The sequence below is a fragment of the Giraffa tippelskirchi genome, chromosome 13 (assembly GCF_054371585.1).
Source record: "Giraffa tippelskirchi isolate mGirTip1 chromosome 13, T2T-mGirTip1v1.2.pri, whole genome shotgun sequence".
NCBI lineage: Eukaryota > Metazoa > Chordata > Mammalia > Artiodactyla > Giraffidae > Giraffa > Giraffa tippelskirchi.
In genome coordinates this window covers 38,551,032-38,572,085 of record NC_137287.1, presented here as the reverse complement: position 1 = coordinate 38,572,085, position 21,054 = coordinate 38,551,032, and the positions used below count along the sequence as shown (strand labels likewise).

The following is a 21,054-nucleotide window of genomic DNA, read 5'->3' as shown; positions in this document are numbered from 1 at the left end:
CAGCCCGTGAGCTCAGTAGTTGCAGCTCTCCGGCTCTGGAGCACAGGCTCAATAGTCGTGGAACATAGGCTTAGTTGCCACACAGCATGTGGAATCTTCCTGGCCAGGGATCGAACCCATGTCCCCTGCATTGCAAGGCAAATTCTTAACCACTGGACCACCAGGGAAGCCTAATGTTCCTTGTTCTGCCGAGATATAAGACTGTGATTCAGGCATCCAAAATAGAGCAGGATAGTGATTGTGATTTAATTTCAGACTTGTGCTTGCATCATTGAGAACCTCAATTGTCTGAACTGTATCAAACTCAAGGATAGCACAAACCATTCTCAGAACAGTATCTGCTAGTAGCTGCCAGCTGCAACCTAATGGGCCAAGATCTCCCCTAGTAACTTTGCAACCATTTTGGACCCCAACCAGCCCTTACTTAATAAGCACTCTTATTCTTGCCAGCTTAGATTATAATTCTTGACAAACAACTTATGTAGCTTTGGGGTTTTGCCTATATGAGCCTCCCCCCATTTTGAGCTTCTATGGAACACAATTCAAGTACTTCTTAAATCTGTGTCTCCCAGGCTGTAGTCCTCAGTTTGGCTTGAATAAAACTATTACTATTATGGATTGTTTATCAAATATGTGTGTTGACAGAATGAAGCAAAAAAGTAGACATTCACATGAAAAATTCATAGCCCCAATTGCAGGTAATGAAATAAAATACAAGTAAAATCTCATTACATTTCTATCATATCAGCAAAAATTTTGTAAATGATCAACACTGCTTCAAGGCATGAAATATTTAAAATCTTTCTGAAGGATTGTATGGCCAACCACTGCAAGTGTTGTCAAATAGTTCGCATTCTGAAACAGTTTTAGGAATAATTGGAGGGAAAAACATGTGTATGGGAAGGTGGCAGAAAATATACACCAAGCTGCATCTTCATGGAAAGACAGCAAGGGAGAATTGGTAACAACAAATGCCAACCACAGCGAACAGCTGAGCAAACAGGGCACAGGGCACATGAGCTGTGTCAGCTTGTTGATTATGCATGTAGAACAAAGCTCCATGAAGAAAGGAAAGCATGTGTTTTGTGCTCTGGTCACAAGCATGGAGAAGCTAGGCTCCACTGTGAAGATAGGAAGAGAAGTTGGGGTAACAGGAGTTTGTGGTTCAATCTTCATTTGATCCTCCTTTTTTCTTACATCCCTCTCTGTATGTCATTTTATTCTTTGGGTGTGTTAATTTTTTTCTTTTAAAGTATAGTTGATTTACGATGATGTGCTAATCTCTGCCATACAGCAGTGTGACTCAGTTATACACATACAGACATTCCTTTTTTTGTATTCCTTTTCATTTGGTCTATCCCAGGAGACTGGATATAGTTCCCTGTGCTATACAGTAGGACCTTGTTTATCCATTCTCAACGTAATAGTTTGCATCTACTACCCCCAAACTCCAAGTCTGTCCGCTTCTCTCTTTATGTCTCTTTAAATGGAGGATGAACTAGAACCTAACATCCCACAGACCCACAGATTTGCCGATAGAGCTCAGGAAGAATAGTAACAGCAGCCCCATCTCCTTCATAGTCTTCTGTATGGAAACAGCATCTCACAGTAATCAACTGAGTGACAACAAACGAAATTACAACTACATTTTCTAAGTGATTTATTTATGAGGTCCAGTCACAGTTCATTAATCCAGGTACAAAAGTGATTTGTAATCATCCAGTCTGCTTGTTTTTCTTCAGGCTTCCTAAGTCCTCAAAACAGGGGAAGGTAGAATCAAGGAACACATCCTTGCCAAGGGTCCTGAGGGAAAATGAGGGTAGGCTCCATCTCAGGAGCATCTTAGGTGCTAATTCTTAACAGGGATTTATTAAGCAACAGTTGTGTACTGTGAAATCCTTGTATCATCTGTATGTGTGTTCTCTTTACCCTTGGTTTACCAGTATTTGTGACCCAGCCTACTTCTGCTTCTGTTCCATAAACTCCTTGGGCACGGGGACTATTTTTTTATTGATTATATTCCCCATAGCACTGGAACCCAGTAATGACTGTCGAGTGTATGGATTCAAGATTCAAGGCCAGGAGCCTGAAGGGAGATGCAAAGTGTCAGGTATTCGGGGAGGCCATGGCCACCGCCACTGGACAGATGGTCAGAGGGTCCATGTTCTTCTCCATCATGTGTCCTGGGGCTGAGGATAGGTTGAAGGGTCCCAGGGTGAAAGTAGCCAGTGGCTGTGAGGGATGTGGGATTTGGCTGTCACTTTGTAAAAGGAGATGTCCCCATCTTGTAGTCCAGGGAGATGCCCCCTTGCCAGCAGGGCTCCTCCATCAGGATCTGGAGAAAGGTGCACGCCTGGCATTCATTTTACTGCCTCACCATTTCTACCCAATGCCCATTCTCTGGTGACAGAATCGTGTTCCCTTTGCTGCTTATGGCCGCCTTGCAGACACCCAGGACCCGCCCTGGCTGGTCTCCCACCTTCACTGCTCAGTCATCGTGGCTAGAGAGCGGGCTCAGAGAGCCCAGCACCACAATTCAGCTATAGAATCTTCCTGGACTAGCAGGCAGATGGTCCCACTTTTTTTCCCCAAGGCTCACACTCTTCACGTCATCAGAGAAGATGAAAGATGAAGTTGGAGTGGACAGTTTCTGCGTCCAGAATCACATTAACTGCAGAGAGAATTAGAATTCCTGACTTCAGGTCCATAGACAACATCCCCACAGGGTTTTCCCCACATCCAGGAAATGTGGACGGGGTCGTTCTTCGGGAACACACTGGGGGACCGAGCAGGGACCCAGCAGGCCAAGGCTACTCGCCTCAGGGTGCCCGACCACCAATCAGTTCTGCAACTACAGAGAAAAAGGAGATAGGGGCAATGCTGAGCATCCCCAGTCAGAGGGGCGACATCCACCCTCGTCCCCACAACAAGGAAAGACAAGGACCCCTCCTCCCTGCTCAGGACCTGCCCAGCTTCCTCTGACTTCATAGGCCCCCGTTCCTCCCTGGCACCCAAGCTGGCCTTAGATATTCTGTAGTCTGGCAGTGACCCCGGCTCAGAGACTATGAGGACTTGTCTTGACTTTTCTCCCACCTTTGTTTTAGGTATTTTTTTTTTCTCTTCTAAATAATGCCTAGAAATCAACAGCACAAGGGACCCCTGGCCAGCACAAACTACTGCCACCATACTCACCATTGAATGTTTCCACTTCTGAGCGCAGGGTCTCTAAAAGGAGAGACGGAGTTCGAGTTAGGTTCCCCAAATGGGGACAGATCTGGGAGAGGCTGAAGGCAGAGTCAGGAAGGCCAAGGGAGATGGAGAAGGGATGCCAGGGGGTCCAGGCTACACGGCTCTTAAGGGCAGGTGAGGGGGCGCCTCCCATCCTCCTGAAAGCCCACCTACCCAGGAAGTGCTTCACACGCTTCTCCACAAACTCTGATTTCTGGTAGAGCAGGTGGATCTTCTCTTTCACCTCTGGTGGCGTGGCACACAGCTCAGGGACAGTCACCATCTTGGCCCTAGAGACAAAAAGACCATTGGCAAAAGAGGGCTGGAGCATGGGGGTGGCCCAGGGTCTCATGAACTGGAAGGGAGGTGCAGCCTCCACCAGGCACACCCAGCCCAGACCCACTTCACAAAGAAAGCTTCCTTCCTGGGCTTCAAGTTCTAAACACTGGTCCTCAACACTGGCCATGGGGTGGGCTCTCCGAGGGAGTTTTAAAAACCACAGACACCAGGGGACTTTCCTGGCGGCCCAGTGGAGAGGGTAAGGCTTGATCCCTGGTTGGGGAACTAAGGTCCTGCATGCCGCAGGGCAATTAAACTCACACAAGGAACGCCCATCGGAGCCAAAATTTAAAAAAGGAATGGGGGATTTCCCTAGTGATTCACTTGTTAAAACTCCACTGCAGTGGCCACAGGTTTGATTCCTGATTGGGGAACTAAAATCCAAGATGCAGCCCAGCCATACAATAAATGCAAAAAAAAAAAGGAATGGAATTCTGGCACATTCTACAATGTGAATGAACCTTGAAGATATGCTGAGTGAGATAAATCAGACACAGAAACACAAATATTGCATAATTCCACTTATATGATGTAGCTAGAGTAGTGGAATACATAAAGACAGTAAAATGGTTGCCAGGGGTTAGGGGAGGGGAGAGTGGGAAATTGTATAACAGTATGGAGTTTCCATTTGGGAAGATGAGAGAGTTCTAGGGTTGGATCATGGTGATGATCAATGCTGTGACGTATGATAATGTGAAGGTACTCACTGAACTGTACATTTTTAAATGCTTAAAATGGCAAATTTTGTGTTACATGTATTTTACCACCAAAAAAATTCTTCAAAAAACTGATGCTTGGGTCATTCATACTCCCGAAGATTCAGATTTAATTTGTCAGCCAGGGCCTGAATGTCAGGATCTTGTAAAGTTCCCCTGGGTGATTGTAGGTTCCAGCTTCCTTCCCCTTCTCTTCCTCCCCTTCCTCCTCCCTTCCCTTCTCCTTCTTTTCCCCTTCTCCTGCCCCCCCCCCCCCCCCCCCCCGCTGCCTGCTGGATTTAGCAGATCCACTTCTGGAAAGTGCATCTCTCCCTGTGCCTACAAGCAGGCAGTCCTGCAGGAACAGTTTTCATAAGGTAAATTGCACAGGACATGGGCTGTTAGGGGAGGTTTCCTAGGAAGCCACCACCATGCGACAGGCGTGTTCATTGGGTTCCGTCTTCAATCCCGCACTCCCCTCCTGATCGTGCTCCTATTCTCCCTACACAAATCCAGAAAGGCCTTCAGAAGCTGCAGGAGATGGGAGGAGGAACATCCCTGGGGTTGGGAGCATCTCCCTCCTACGGCTGCCTCCCCAGATGCTGCCTGCAGGACCCCCCCACCAAGGGATCATCAGGGGACCTCTTGGTACCTGTGCAAGGTGACTCCAATGTCCTAGGAGAGAAAAGAGGGAAGTTCTCCATCACCAGTGTTGTAAGGGCTACGCTGACTCCTGGCCTCCCAGCCCCAGAGTATCAGCAAAAACAGGGCCCCTTTCCCCGGTTCTAATCACCAAGGTGGCAACTCAGTTGGGGCCTGCCCATAACTGTACCCAAAGTCTGCTGACGTCTGGGAGATGCCAGGGGAGCCCCTAGATACTAGGCCACCATGGGTTCCTGAGAGTGCATTGCAGGGACCTGGGCACAAGAGGCACCAAGGACAAGTCCCACCCCAGCCTCCAGGGCCTCACCCACTGGGTTGGGGAGAGCTGATGGCAGTGCTGGGAGCCCCTGTCATCCTACCGGGCACGGTGCACGGAGGAAAGCCAGGCCCCGCCACGCTCACCTTTATAAGCTCCCACTCTGGCTGGCACTGCTTGGCTTCCAGCTCCCCAATCAGCTCGTCGAGAAGGGCGATGTCCCTCGTCCCTCGGGTGCCGTACGTCTCCCTAACCTGGCCGATGGTCTGGCCCAGCTCCTCCAGCCAGGCCACAAAGAGCCGCTCCTGCTGCTCTAAAAACTGGCACAGCTGCTCCAACTGGTACTGGATTCTCTGCTTCTGGGTTTCAGCTTGTTTCTGGGGAACAGAAGTCAGGGAGGTGTAGGGGCCTGTATGCCCAGGGAATACCCAGAAGCCCACCTTCCGAAGAGAGAGTCCTCTTTCCTCCCCCTGAATGGGGGCAAGTCAGTCCATCTATTTGGATGCAAGTGAACTTGACTTCCAATACTCTTGCACACTGGCCACCCATGACTTTCTCATCACTAGAAAGTTGGGGTGGACACATGAAGTTGCTCTAGGGTAACTTTCCTTCATCCAGGGAGGGAGAGGACCCTTCACATAGACTGTACAGAAGAAACCACATTTTTGGCTCAAAAGGACAAGACTCAATCTCTTAGGTTCTTTTGAACCAAAAATGTCTCTGCACCTTTTGTTGTTTTTAATATGGACACATTCATTTATTAGCTAAACTGCTAGACACAACAAAGACTGCTAGTGGATAGAACTCTGGTGTAAATTCCAGACAGCCCAGGGCCACCCAGGATGCTTTGTGGACGTTTGCCTGGCTCCTGTTCCCCTGCCACCTGTGGTCCCCTAGTCGACATATGATAGTGGTTCTGACATTGCCTGGTATTTTTCTGTAATTAAGGAGTAAGACTATGAGCTCGATGTGTGCGGAACCTCACACCTTCCCCTGTGACATCAACAGCCTTTGCTGAATCACATGCTGGGTTTCAAATGCGGAAGAGTGTTCTCCTAGTCTTTACAGTGGGCACCGCAGACATGCACCACAAGTCACTTTCCCCATCACTCACTGTCTGAGTCTAGACTATCAACAAAAAAAACCAAGGCTGGGTTATGGCATTTGCTGTGTCTCTGGCATAGATAGGCTTCTCTGGTGACCCAGATGGTAAAGAATCCATCTGCAGTGCGAGAGACCTGGGTTTGATCCCTGGATTAGGAAGACCCCCTGGAGGAGGGCATGGCAACCCACTCCAGTATTCTTGCCTGGAGAATCCCCGTGGGTAGAGGAGCCTAGCGGGTTACAGTCCACGGGGTTGCAAAGAGTTGGACACGACTGAGAAACTAAGCACTAAGCATGTGGGCGTAGATATTCCCACATGTGTCTAACGTGTGGCCAGTCTCAAGCTTCCAATGTGATGTTCCTAAACATGGAATCTGGGACACCTTTTGTTGTTGATAGCAGTAATGTAGACATTTTTTTTTTTTTTTGTTAAGGACTGGTCAGTTGTCCTGTTAAATGGCCTATATTCTAAAATTCTCTGATAATTTTGCTCATGATTAAATTCAGGAGAAACACAGTGAAGGGGGGTGAGAGTGCCATAGACCTAATGCCATGCTCTTTCTAGCCCATCCCATTGGGAGGCAAAGACTGTCCAGTTTGCCATCATCAGTATAGGTATTCTAGGGTTGGTAATTGGTTAAGGAGGGGTCTGCCAGTTACTACTGTAAATATGTATTATTTCCTTTATAATTACTAAGTAATTTGGGGAGTGATACTTTGAGAGTGTGTAAGTATGCTGTTCTCTGCCGATTTTTCCCTAAAAATTTTAGCTTCTGTTGCTGATCCCTGTCAGTGTCAACTGTGTAGTGGAAATCTAATTCAATTATTCTGTACTTGCTTTAACTGGCTTTCTTCTGTAAGAAAGAGCTTTCTTTACCCTCTTTTCTATGATTAAAATTTTTTTTTCATTATTTGAAAAAGGAGGAGGAGGTGAAGACCGGAAAACAGCATTTCATTTCCTTTCCATAAGGGCCCATGTCACTGTATCTGAAGGGAAGGCTGGACGCTCTTGTCTCCCTGGGTTTCCCTGAGCAGCCCAGGCTCCTGCCTCACTGTCCTCTACCCCACCCAGAGTAGCCCTGACCTCTGCTCCATCCATAAGTTCAAGCCACCTGGGGTTATAGGAAAGGGTTTTCATTTGACTATCATTGAGCAGTTTCCCAAAAATCAGACACCTGGACAGCTGCCACCCCCCTCCCTCTCATCCTGCCCTTTGTTATCTTTGCCTCTTTCTCACTGCTGTGTGGTGGGTCCTGACAAGTTTGGAACTCAGGGAGATGAGATCCAACCAACAGAAATGCATCAGACAAATCAAGGTTCTGTGGGTTAGTTAGGCACCTTCGCATGCAAGGAAAACAGAAGCAACTTAACGCATCCGAGAGTCTGGACAACACCTTAACAGGAAGGCTACTAAGTGGTACTTATTGGAATATGCAGTGTTGCAGAACCACAGTTTTAAAAGAAAATGTCCACTTTAACCATTTGAATTTTAAAAATCAATATGGCTTTTGTAAAAAAAAATAGATAACAAGAGCAATTATAAAAACAATATAGAGCAGTATTTAGAGTAGAAGGTCTCTCCTCTCCTTTCCTCAATCCCATTCCTCACAGCATCCGTTTCTCTAAACCATTTTGTGGTGAGTCTAAGAAAGTGTGCCTGGGTCCTGGGAGATGTCCCTTCTTGCTGGAGGTAGACTCCATCCCCAGGGACAAGCTCATCTCTGGACACCTGTTATTCCCTGCCCCCCAGGAGCAGGTGACTCTAAATATGTGATCAGCTCTGTTTCCCTGTGAGCCAGTACAGGACTTGAGGGACCCCTGCTCACTCTGGGTTCCCTCCTTCCTTCTACAAGGGTGTGAACCCAGTCAATGACAGGCCACAGACCACCCCTAACCTTACCAGGGAGTTCACTGTTTTCTTATCCCCCTGAGATCTCTGCTCCTCTCCAGATTTTCTCAACTCCTTCAGATGCTCCAACTGCTTCTGAATTTGCTCCTGGGAAAAAAAAAAGAACACTTGTTGAAGCTTAAACTTGGTCCCTGCCATCTTTAGTTGGTGCCAACCCTAGATGGGAAAATTTGCTTCAGGGAATAAAGCTGAGGGTGCTGCAGCTAAGAGCATGGGGAGGGGTAACCAGAGGAAGAATGACCCCATCACACCAAAGGAAGCAGAGCCAAGAGGTGGTGAGAAAGATTTCTTGTGAGCACCTGGATTCAGCCATACCTGAAGCTAGATCCCCATAGACCTCTGAGCTACATGCAGTATCCCTCTTTGCTGGCTTGATTTGTATATGTGTTTGCCATTTACAGCCCAAGGATGCTGGCTAATGCACCAGCTCCTAGTGTTTCAGGGAAACACCCTGGTGTGTTCAGGTGCCCAACAGAGAAGGGTCCCAATGCAGGAAGCCCTACCTTGTATTCCAGGGCAGCCTCCTCAATGGGGCGCACCCGGTGGCCCCGGTGCTCCTGGCTCAGCCGGCAGATAAGGCAGATGAGCTCCCCATGGTCCTCGCAGAAGAGCAGCTGCACCTGCTTCATGTGACGCTCACACTGTGGCAGGGTCTTGGGGTTCAGGCTGGCCATCTGCAGGCCCTCCTGCCACTCAGGGCTTCCATGGCTCTTCCTTGGGAGCAAGTCCTGGCACCGGGAGCAGCTGGATGAGTGGCTGAGTGAGGCTTCAGGGTCCCTGGAAGCCGCAGAGCAGCTGCAGGAGATGTGCACACAGCTGCCACCAACTGGGTCTCCTTCCTGGGCATGGCAGAGAGTACCCACAGCCTTGTCCTGCAGCCTCCCTGAGGACACAGCAATGGAAAAACCGCCTGAGTGACAAACCCAAGATGCTACCAGGGGTTGCTGCAAATCAGCGTAGTGAGAATCTGTGCCTGGAATGTGAATGTTCTTGGTTAGACTGAGGCCTTTTCCTAGCTTGTCCTCCCCCAACTTCCCTCCAGCAAGAACACTGGGACTGATGGCTAAAGCCTGGATCTCATGCCAGTCCTGAGACTTGGAATTCTCAGGCATTTATCCTAAAGAAAGGCATTTTTCTATAAATTCTATGCCTTCCCCCTGCACATACACTGACACAGGTGAGATAAAGACGGGAAGACATTATACTGGTCTTGGCTTTACCACATACCACCACTGAGAGGGCGCATAACTTGAGTAGAGTTCCCAGGGAACTCTCTTGTGGCTGAACCCACAGCCCCTAGTGGAACCCCTGGCACCTGGTAAATATTTGGGAAATGCGTGTTGAATGAAGGAATGAATGAGCCACTGCTTACATCCAGATTCAGAAAGCATGATGTGAGAGTAAAGAAGTAACTTTACAAGGCTGAAGGGTGTAGCATACCGTGATGACCTACAGCTGTGACCAGCTCTGTTCCAAGACTAGCACAGCTTCATAAAGCAGAAATAACAGGAGACACAAGAGGAAATAGAAACACACTCAATCCATGAGTCCCCTCCCACCTCCTCCTCTCTCAGGGTCCCAGGAACTCATATCACATCTGTGAGACTGCGAGCTCCCCAATGACAGTTTCCCCCTTCCCTTATGATGACATTGTTTGCGGTCCATATGACTGCTTCCCCACCCCTGCTCCCCCCCAAACTACATTTCCCAGCCTCCCTAGCAGTTAGGTGTGGTCATGTGACTCCAGACACTCCTCATTTCATTGCACTTCCCTTTATTGCGACACTTCATTTTTTACAAAACAAAGGTTTGTAACATCCCTGTGCTACCAGATGATTGTGAATGTTCTTTAGCAATAAAGTATTTTTAAATTAAGGTGTGGATGTTCCCTGGTGGTCTGGTTAGATTCAACCCTTTCACTGCCATGGCCCAGGTTCAGTCCCTGGTGGAGGAACGGAGATCCCACAAGCCACGCAGTGAGGACAAAAATAAAAGGTATATATACACTGTTTTTTTAGACAATTCTGTTGTACACTTAATACAGACTACAATATAGTGTAAACATATGTACTAGAAAACCAAAACTTTCCTGTGATTGGCTTACTGCGGTATTTGCATTATTGCAGTGGTCTGGAACAAAACCCATGATATCGCCAAGGTATGGCTGTACATTCTGGCCAAGAGGATGTAAACAGAGGCATCATGGGCAGCATCTAGAAACTTCTGGAAACCTTTCCTAAGTGATACCATTCTCCTTTGTCTCTCCATCCTGTTGCGTGGAATGAGGATGCTACCATCTGAGACCATGAGCTTAAACTCTGGAGCAGAAAAGCAGCAGGAGCTCGGGTTCCTAGCCAGAGGGTACCACATTCATTCCAGACTATGTGTATCATTTTTGTGAAAGGGGAACAAATGTCTATCTTGTTTCAGTTCTGTTATTTTGGTGTTTCTGTCATTCACAACCCATCATAATCCTAAGTTCTGTCTCTTTAGTAAAAGAGACCTACGATTTTGGCCACCAGCTTCATCTCTGCTCAGAGAGGCAGACTGGCAGAATCTCAGCCCCTTGGCATACTGCCATGAAGTATTGTAAGAAGGTGATATTTACCTAGACTTTCCCAGATGCTCAACGTGAGGTTCAGAAGCCCTTGGGGATTCTAAAGAAGGATTTCAGACTGTTTAAGAGCTAACTAGCTGAAATGTATGCAACATTGCAACATTTTGTGAAGATGTGCAGATATGCCTTTTTTCAGGGTTCAGAGCCTACAATCAGATTTTCAAAGGATTGAGGCCCTCAAGGGGGACCCAGGGATCCAGTGAAATGGATAGAGTAGCGATAAAAGCAGGCTTGTGCATCTTCGCAGGTGGTGCAGTGGCAAAGAATCTGTCTGCCAGTTCAGGAAACACAAGGAGACACAAGTTTGATCCCTGGGTTGGGAAGATGCCCTGGAGTAGGAAATGGCAGCCCACTCCAGTATTCTTGTCTGGGAAATTGCATGGACAGAGGAGCCTGGTGGGCTACAGTCCACAGGGCCACAAAGAGTCAGTCAACTGTGCACACACAGGGGAAAACCTGCACCAGCCATCATTCCTGAGGATACCAGGTCTTCTGGACTCTGAGGTCCTTTCTTACCTGAAGACGGAGAGACTTCTGGATCTGCAGGCCCCAGGGGCACCCTGGAGGCCTCCGGAGCCCTGGCTCCACTCCTCTCTGCAGGGGCTGTGGGTTCCAGATGCTCCCCAATAGTCATCTTTCCAGCCAGTGATACACTGAAAGGTGCATTCCTCAGTGCTGTCCCCTCCAGGGTCGTGGCATGTTCTGGATTCCTGGAGCCTTTCTCCAGAGTCATGGTCGGCCCGGTTTTCAGAGTGGCTACTTCGCTGGCAGTGGTTGCTGAGCTTGGATTCTCAGTGTTCATTTTCTCCTGAAGCAGAAGAGTTTCTGGATTGAGGGGTCCTGTCTCTTCTGGGGAAATGGTAAGTTCAAGACTTTTGGGTCGCTTCTTTCCTGAAGGTAAATATACTTCCGATATCTTTGTGTCTCTCCTTCCTGGGGACCCAGCGAATGACCCACTGGTGAGTCCCTGGAGCCTTCCTGCTGAGCTGGCATTCCTCCGCAGCCTGACGCTCGTATAGCTCCCTTTCTCCTCCCGTGGCACCTTTCCGAGGAAGGGGCTTCTCTTGGAAGACAGAGTTGTGTTCCTGGCCCCCAGCTTGCCCTGCACCTCCAGGCCCTCAGAGCCTTTCTGATCTCGCTGTTTGCCCAGAGGCTTCTTCTGAGTCCCCCTGCCAGCCTCAGGCTGGCTGGAGGGTGGGCAGCCAGCCCCATCAGCACTTTGTCGCTGCTTGTCACCTTCCAGGCCATCTGGGGTCTTTAGGGTCTTGGGCTTCATCTGCCCAGAGGAACCTGGCGTTGCTGAGCTGTCTGTGTCACTTTCTTGTATCCGACACTCTGAAAAGACAATGAGATGAAAAGGCATGGGAATGCCTGGTGCTCAGAGTCAAGATTTGGGGAAAGGGAGAGAAGAGAGAACCCCCTCAGAAATTAGGGAAGTTTGGGACCTTCTAGACAATGGCAGTCAATTAGCATTAAATAAGATCATACTCATTATCTGCTGTCTTATTTCTGAAGTAGTACTTTTCAAACTTTTTTAGGCAGAAGTTGTTTCCAACATAAGGTCTTACATAGAATTCTTAAATATAAGTGAAAACCCTAGTTTATTGGTATACAGTAATTGGTATACATTTGTGTGTGACTTACAGATCTACAAAACTCAGTTATCAGTCAATAAAGATTGGCACAGAAGTTTGAAATCAAGAGTCATGAGAGATGGTTAAAACTTCAGAAGCTAATTTTTTGCTGTCCTTTGGTTTCATGAAATTAAGAAAATCCTAACTCATCCAGTTTAGTGTAAACAGTTTAAAAAACAAGTTTGCCTGGAAATTTCAGGGCAATATTTAATCAAACAAATGATAGAAAGGGCTGAAGTCCAAGGTCTCCATAAAAAGAAGTTCAAGTATAGCATGAGCTATCACACTGATGGCCTCCAATATTTTAAAATTTGTTTAATGACACATTTTAATATAAATTTGTTAGTTTTGTAAGTTAAACAATTGATAAATTTGAATCAAGTATTTGCCAACTTTTAAAAGAATCCCTGAAATGTCTTCCTGGGATACAACTTGAAAACCACTACTACTAAAGAAAATAACCTATAATTAGCACCTTAATTTTTGGTTTGAAAAAGCCCATAGTAAAATTAAGATTGCTTAAAACATTTTGTTGTTGGCTTTCCAGGAAAACATATTTTACAAAAACTGCCTCGGGAACTGGTGAAAAACCCTGAAGAGGCTCATAACTAAGTTTTAAAATACGAAAAATTAATTTTAAAATTATCCTCATTAAATTACAGCAGGTTCAGATTACAGTTTAGCTTTATCACTCTTTCAAAGAGCAGAGAAATTTTGTTATGTAAATTCTTCTACCTCAAGAAGGACATGAAAAGCATTCCTAGTGTATTCTTAAAATATAGAAATAGAAGAAAATTTCGGACATCAAAGAATAGTTTTTTTAAACTGGTCCCAGAGTAGCTCCCCTGCCCCCACCATATCTCCAAAAAAAAAAAAGACTCTTGAAAAGCAGAAATCCAATAGGCCACATTCTTTGATCACAGTGTAATAAAATCAGAAAGTGACAGCAAAGGGGTAGAAGAAGAAGGAAGGAAAAGAGGAAAGAAAGAAAAGGTGAAAGAAAGAGAGAGAAGTAAGGAGGGAAAGAAAAAAAGGAAGGAAGGAAAAGATAAGGAAGGAGAAAGTCCTTTTGAGAATTTTAGAATACTTTTGTGACATGTGTTAGAGAAGAACTCAAAACTGAAAAGAGATAACAATATTACCCATCAACCCAGTTGATAGGAGTGGTTAGTTTCTTGCTCACCCGAAGATACTCGTCTGTAGGTGTTAATGACAAATGAAGTGAAGAACTCTACCAGCAGGCATCCAGCTCCTGCCATTCCTGATCTGGCCCCATAATCAACCTCAACCTCCTGGGTTTGTTTAAAGCCATTGAGAGCCTTAGCTTTGCTCCAGCTGCAAAGACCAGAGAAGGGGACAGAACTTGATTGGCTGAAGTCACAGGAGTTGTCACAGACCTGGGACTCCTGACCCCCAAGTCAGAATGCACTGGTCTGAACACAAGTTCTCTCTTGTACCTTCCACCTGACTCCACGAACAGCCAGCAGTTGCACTGAGAGAGGAGGGCGCTTGGGGCCGCTTACCGGTGCTGATCACTTGGTGAAGCTCCTCTGCCAGGAGGTGCTGGTTGATGGCCCTCAGGACCTGCAGGGTCAGCTGCACGGCGTTCTCCTCCCCGTAGTGGTTGACCAGCAGAGAGGCCAGCTTCACCGGCTCAGCTGTCTGCAGTTGGCCCCGGGGGATCCGGGTGTGCTCCTTCTCCAGGCTGGTGTTCTGCAGCTTGAACTTGAACTTCTCGAAGTCATAGGGCAAAAGCTCTTCCAGGGAGTAGAGTAGATGGTCACTCCGGGTCTTGGCCATGGTGTTGACCAGAAGAGACTGGAGGCAGTCGTCCTGCTTCTGAGGGAAGAAACCACTGACTGTCCTGGTGCCCGGAGAGTGAGAAGAGGTAACTTGTGAAATAACAGAAGAGGCACAGGAAGTACTCTGTGTTCTGGTGGGAACTGAGACTAAGGCTGTTAGTGTGTCATTGCTGACTTGCGTCCTCCTCCTGAAAGAATCAGAGGGTTTTCCAGGTGGGAGGGCTCAATGCCTTGTCAGACACATGGTGGTCCTGCATGCCAGCTCTCGCTGACCCAGACTGGACTTTGGAGTGGTGGTTTAGTCTTTGAGGGAGGGTCTGGGATTGGATTCCAGATTCTTGATCTTTGGAAGCCTTTCAGATGCTTCCCTCCTTCTTCCCAGGATGTGGAAGTGGGAGTGGGGGGGCAGAGTCCCTGGTCCCACACTGGAGAGAATCACAATGAGGGTCAGTCCCTCTGGTCAGCTTCTCTCCTCCAGACTCTTGGGGTTTTATTGACCCTTTGGAGCCAGTGGCAGGAGGATGGGGAGCAGCAGATACAGTCCTGCAAGCTCTGCCCTTCCCTGCCTGAGGAGACAGGTGAGGTCTGGAGGCACACCAGGAGAAAAGCCCTGGGATCACCCCTGTGGACATAGTTCCAGTTGTCTGGTTCTTCCAGCAACATAAAGGCATAGGAATGCCATGCCTGGGACCACCATCCTGACTTGTTTGTCCCAGCATTGACTCTGCCGTGACTTCGTAGGAGCAGACCCCGGAGGGAAGGCGTCATACACGTACGATTACTGAACACATGTTCTGGACCAGGATGCTGGAGAAACAAGGGTGAAAAAGGTGTCCTTAGGGCTCACAGCCCAGTGTGGGGCCCCAGCCATGGCTCTGAAGCTAATGGAGGTGGCATGGGGGGAGTGACTTCTTCCTCTCTTAACTGCTCTGTCTTTCTGCTACAGTGATTTTTATCCTCAATTTTTTTTTGAAAAATTTCAAATCCACAGAAAAGTTAAGAGCATAGTACAACGAACACTTATATACTCTCAACCCCGTTCATCAGCTGTTTACGTATTATGTTTGGTGATTCTCTCTCATACACATGCGCACACTTCTTTTGTTTTCTTTTTTGAAGCATTTGGTAATAAGTTGAAAACTTATCAGGTATCATTCCAAATACCCTAACCATCCTAAATACTAAGAACAAGAATATGAGGATATTTATTTATTTATGGCCATGCCTCAGGGCTTGTGGAATGGAATCTTAATTCCCCAACCTGAGATTGAACCTGGGCCACAGCACCAAGTCCCAACCACTGGACTGCCAGGGAATTCCCAAGGACATTGTTGTTTTTTTTTTCCAAGGGTATTATTTTAAATAATTACAATGCTATTATCACACTCAGGGAATCTAATATTGTTACAATACTACAATCAGTCTGTAATCAAATGCCCCAGTTATCCTGATAATGTCTTTGAATATCTCATTAAAAAAATTTTTTTTTCCAATCCGGGATCCAATCGGAGATCATGCATTGCTTTTAGTTGCCATATCATTGTAGTCTCCTTTTATCCAGAATACTTTCACATTCCCCCACCTTTTATTTTTAAAATTTTTATTATTAATATTTTTTTTGGCCTTGCTCTTCAGCATGTGGGATCTTAGTTCACCAACCAGGTATCAGTCCTGTGCCTCCCGCACTGGGAACACAGGGTCTTAATCATTGAACCACCAGGGAATTTTCTCCCCTTACCTTTTTAATTAATTAATTTATTATTTTTGGCTGTGCTGGGTCCTTATTGCTGAGTGTGGGCTTTTCTCTAGCTGTGGAGAGCAGGTGCTACTCTCTGGTTATGGCACAGGTTTCTCATTGCAGTGGCTTCTCTTGTTGTAGAGCATGGGCTCTAGGGTGCTCAGGCTTCAGTAGTTGCAGCACATGGGCTCAGTTGCTCCAAAGTACACGGGATCTTCCAGGCCAGGGATTGAGTCTGTGACTCCTGCATTGGCAGGTGGATTCTTATACACGAGCCACTAGGGAAACCCACCCCTCACCTTTTAAAATTCTTCCTTTCAAGACATTAATGTTTTTGAAAAGTCTGTTCCAAGCCAATGTCCCTCAGTGTAGATTTGTGTGATTGTTTCCTCATTATTAGATTGAGGATATGTTCTACTTATCCTTGAGATCTCTCCATTGTAAAAGGTCATTTTTTTCCCTTTGTTATTAACATGTAACCTGGGCGTGTGGAAGGGTCTCGCGCTCTCAGTCTTTCACCCCTTCATAGATGATCTCTTCCTAAATCAGTTGCTAGAGTGGTGGTTGCAAAAGGGTGGCATTTCTATCACTGAGTTGGCAAATGATGCCGTATCCTGATTGAAACTTGCTGTCTTCATCATGAAATGTTTGGCTTACAGATATTTTTTCCAAATGTTTTGTTGGTGATACAATTACCCCTGAATGATGCTTACTCTGTGCTTTTTTTTTTTTTTTAAACTCTGTGCTTTGTACCCATTGTTCTCTAAAATTTCTGCAGCATCCCTTCAGAGCAGGATTCATCACCCACATTTACAGCTGGGATTAGTGGGTTAGAAACCTGCCCTAGAGTCAGGGTTCAAACTCACTCTATTAACCACTTTGCAATACTGTCTCCCTCCAATAATGATACTTTATTTTACTGTTCATCACTAACCCTGGATGTCACCTTTTTGGCTGACCAATGAGGCTCAAAATGGGCCATGCTGACCATTCCCACAGGTCAGTGACAGCTTTCTGATGTCTGGCTGAACAAACATCCCTGAATATGACCAACCTGGGATCAAGGCTTCCTTGAATTCCAATTGGTTGAATTTATTTTGTTGTCCAGATGGTCCATGTGCATTGTATTTTACAGACTATTCAGCGTTTGGGATTTAACAGAAACAAAACAAAACATCTAGTTTTCTGGATCTTGGTGAGAAAATAAGACCCAAACCCAACATCTTCCCTTAAAAAAAATAGATGAACTCAAATGCACCTTTATGGTGCAAATATCAGATGTGTGAAATTCTCAGGTTGGGCCAGAAGGGTTTTAACTGGGATTTTTCTGGGACCAGGACCTGCACAAGATTCCAGAAGGCAGTCTCCCACTGCTTCCACAGAAGTGATGAAATTGTGCAATGCCACAAAGCGTCCTTCCGGTTCCTGGGAGCTCTGACGCTGATCCGACTGGCCAGGAAACTCCTCTAAGCTAAGACTAAGGCACCTATGACTGAATCGCGTAGGAAGAGGGACTTTCCACTCTACAGCAGGATGTTTTGCAATTTCAGTGACACTTTTTGCAACAGGGGCAATTCTGAGGCAGAGAGGTATTGAAAGACAGTGCTTTGTTGCCGCTGAGGCTTTTCTAGGTCAAGAGAGGCTCACAATGCTTTCATTTTTTGTGGTTCCAGTGATTTTTTTCCCTTTTTAATATTTATTTATTTGGCCGCCCTGGGTCCTAGTTGAGGCACGCAGGATCTTCATTGCCAAGTGCGGGATCCCCAGTTGCAGCATGTAAGATCTAGTTCCCTGACCAGGGATCGAACTCAGGCACCCTGCATTGGGAGCTTAGAGTCCCAGCCACTGGACAACCAGGGAAGTCCCATCCAATGATATATTTTTTAAAATTTTACTTATTTATTTATTTACTTTTGGCTGTGCTCGGTCTTTGGTGCTGCTCAGGCTTTTCTCTAGTTACAAAGAGCGGGGGCTTGCTCACTAGTCGTGACGCGCTGACTTTTCAATGCGGTGGCTTCTCTTGTCAGGGAGCATGGGCTCTAGGGCGCCCAGGCTTCAGTAGCTGCAGCACATGGGCTCAGTATTTTCGGCTCCCAGGCTCTAGAGCACAGGCTCAATAGTTGTGGCACATGGGCTTAGTTGCTCTGCGGCATGTGGGAGTCTTCCTGGATCAGGAATTGAATTCGTGTCTCCAGCATTGTCAGGCAGATTCTTTACCACTGAGCCACCAGGGAAGTCCCCAGTGATTTTTTTTTTTAAATGAAGAAACTTGAAAATAGCATTATAGTCTTCAGGATGCATTTTTGATGTTTGATTAACAAATGGAGTGTTGATGAGCTCTTCTTTCTGTACATCTGTGACTATACATGTGTGTGCTTATTTGGGGACATGACAAATCTAGATCCAGTGCAACTGCTGCCAAGGGTCCAACCTGTGCTATCAGCCCTGACACCCTGACCTTTTCTCCATTCCTGGTCATCAGGGGTATCACATTCGACCACATTCAAGTTTGCATCATTTGGGGCCTTTAAAATCAATATGTATTACCTTTATAATAAGAAAAAAGATAACTTAAAAAAATATTTCATAATTAGTTTAGCTTCAAAGCACATATCAATCCTGTCTCCCCAACCCTCATGATAAAAGAGGTCTACGGTGTTGAATATAATTAAGTGAAAGTGTTAGTCACTCAGTCATGTCTGACTCTTTGTGATACCATGAACTGTGGCCCACCATGGAATTCTCCATGCGAGAATAATGGAGTGGGTAGCCATTCCCTTTTCCAGGGGATCTTGAATATAATACGTATCTATTATTAAGAGAATGGAAAGACCTGTTGGGAAGATCATGGAAGAGTTCCTGTGTTAATCTGAAATTGAAAATAATGGATCCCACTGTGACCCAAACTCTCCCTCATCCACCAGTATATTGAATTTTAAGGGAGAAATCTGGGACTTAGAGAGGCTAACCATTCAAGTTCAAAGTGAGTTTCCAGGTAATGAACTTCCATATGAGAAACATATTGTAACTGTTGTCTTTGAGGGTGAACCAAGTTCTGGGACAACCTCTGACTCCCTCAGTGGGTGGAAAAAGTGGGAGAGGACGCCAACTCCCTCATGTGGGGTGTGATGGGTGGCTTTGACCTGTCCCAGGTAATGCATTAAGGGTGTCAGAATAGGTCACCAAATGAGAGCTTCGTTTGCAATGTGGTAACTTCAAACCGGAGGCTTTATACGTTACAAAGTGCTGTGTTTGTTGTTTAGTTGCTAAGTTGTGTCTGACTCTTTTGTGACCCCATGGACTGTAGCCTTGCAGGTTCCTCTGTCCATGGGATTCTCCAAGCAAGAATACTGGAGTGGGTAGCCATTCCCTTCTCCAGGGGATCTTCCAGACCCCAGGATCAAACCCAGGTCTCCTACACTGCAGGTAGAAGCTTTACCATCTAAGCCATGGGGAAGCCCCATAAAGTGCTATACACATTATTTATTCTGATTGTTAAATCTGGATGGAGAGTAAGTGGGTATTCATTTTGATCTTTAAATCTTCCTATGTATTTAAACATTTTACATACCTTCATTCCCCCCCTACCCTGTGGCATGTGGGATGGAGGATCTTAGTTCCTCCACTAGGAATGGAACTCGTGACCCCAGCAGTGGAAGTGTGGAGTCTTAACCACTGGAGGTCCAAACATTTTACAATTTAAAAAATTGGAAAAAAATTTTTTGGTTGTTCTACCAGTATTTATATGGCCCCTATTAGGAGACTGGCCTTCAGCACATAGTCCCTAACTGCCAAAGGTAACTGCTTTCCCTTCCATGCATCCTTTGAGGTTGCTGCTGCTAAGTCGCTTCAGTCGTGTCCGACTCTGTGCGATCCCATGGACGGCAGCCCACCAGGCTCCTCCGTCTCTGGGATTCTCCAGGCAAGAACACTGGAGTGGGTTGCCATTTCCTTTGAGGTTAGGTTTACCTAATTCTGTCTCTGCTTCCACCTCCCACTTCTCATCACTGGCAGAGCTGACCCCTCCTTCCTGGTGCTCTGGTCATTTCATTCCTGCTTATCACCTTACACTGAAACTGTTGACGAGTTTGGAAGCTGCACGGAGTGGTGAGGAAATATGGGACTCCAAGATCTAGGACCTGTGTGACCTGGGCAAATTATTCCATTTCTCCGAAATTGTTTTCCTATCTGTCAAATGGGTTGATAATGGAAGTCAACCAGATAATGTTTGCAAGCGCCGCCAGCATCGTGGAACAAATCCTAGCTTCATTCTTTGGTGTTCCAACGCCTGGCACGTCGTGGGCGGTGTCCACGGATGTGGACAGGAGATTCCTGCCCAGCACTGTCATCACCTTCAGGACCTCTTCTGTCCAAATTCCGCGCTTGCGGCAAGAGCAGTTTGTCTGCAAGAAGAATGGCTCGAGGATAAAGGGGAAGTGTCAGCGCAGGGCGACAGCAAGCGGGCAGGCGCTGAGGTGGAACTCCGCTGGGCACACCATCTCTGCCAGGAGCCCGCGGGGCTTGCTGGAGGCAGAGAAAGGCCCGACAGGCGCGACTCACCGTTGGGTCGGCCCTGGCCTCGCCCGCATTTGTGCGCAAGACGCTCCGAACTACATCCCCCAGGAGGCCCAGGGAGTATGCGGAGTCAATAGGAAGGCGGGTGGGCGGGCCCTCCGGCGCCGTGTCTCTTAGCGGGTGCCGGGCCGCAGTCGTTAAGATTGGCGGCCGCAGTGGCGTGCAGCTGCTTCCCGCCCGAGTTGCCGATCGCCGGGCGCAGAGGAGGCGCGGTCGTAGTGGCTGGTATCCTGGGAGCTACGGGGGCAAGTGGAATTCGCTCGGCCCGCGGCGGCCGGGGGCTCAAGGGCTTCGGCGCCACAGGGCTGCGCTGGGTCTGTAGTTCCCGAGTGTTTCCGCCCCTGATGGTGCTGTAGATCACTCATGTTTACGGCAAGTATTTACTAAATGCTTCCTGTATACCTATTCCAGTGTCAGGGGCGAGGTGGTCACGGGCAGGCAGGGTCCCTGCCTCGAGGAGCTTATCACCTGGGGAGGAGAGAGGTGTGTAAACG

At 47.1% G+C, this 21,054-nt stretch overlaps 1 protein-coding gene across 1 annotated transcript; it reads right to left on the bottom strand.

Moving 5' to 3' along the window:
- Nucleotides 1-1,643: 1,643 nt before the first annotated feature.
- MEFV (MEFV innate immunity regulator, pyrin) lies at nt 1,644-20,760 on the bottom strand. The gene is made up of 10 exons (XM_081555031.1): nt 20,546-20,760; nt 13,969-15,054; nt 11,328-12,146; nt 8,698-9,077; nt 8,186-8,281; nt 5,328-5,558; nt 4,915-4,937; nt 3,403-3,518; nt 3,193-3,225; nt 1,644-2,851 (listed from the first exon to the last, which is right to left on the bottom strand). Exons 2-10 carry the CDS (start codon nt 14,243-14,245, stop codon nt 2,820-2,822), a joined length of 2,007 nt encoding a protein of 668 aa, XP_081411157.1. The 5' UTR covers nt 14,246-15,054; nt 20,546-20,760; the 3' UTR covers nt 1,644-2,819.
- Between the last annotated feature and the right edge of the window lie 294 nt (nt 20,761-21,054).

What these genes read in the sequence shown, in the direction of transcription:
- MEFV (XM_081555031.1), bottom strand. Translation starts at nt 14,245, where the DNA reads ATGGCCAAGACCCGGAGTGACCATCTACTCTACTCCCTGGAAGAGCTT. An exon ending in GCGTGTGAAGCACTTCCTGG is followed by an intron (nt 3,226 to 3,402) that starts GTAGGTGGGCTT and finishes CTCTCCTTTTAG; the next exon opens with AGACCCTGCGCTCAGAAGTG. An exon ending in AGAAGTGGAAACATTCAATG is followed by an intron (nt 2,852 to 3,192) that starts GTGAGTATGGTG and finishes TTTTCTCTGTAG; the next exon opens with TTGCAGAACTGATTGGTGGT.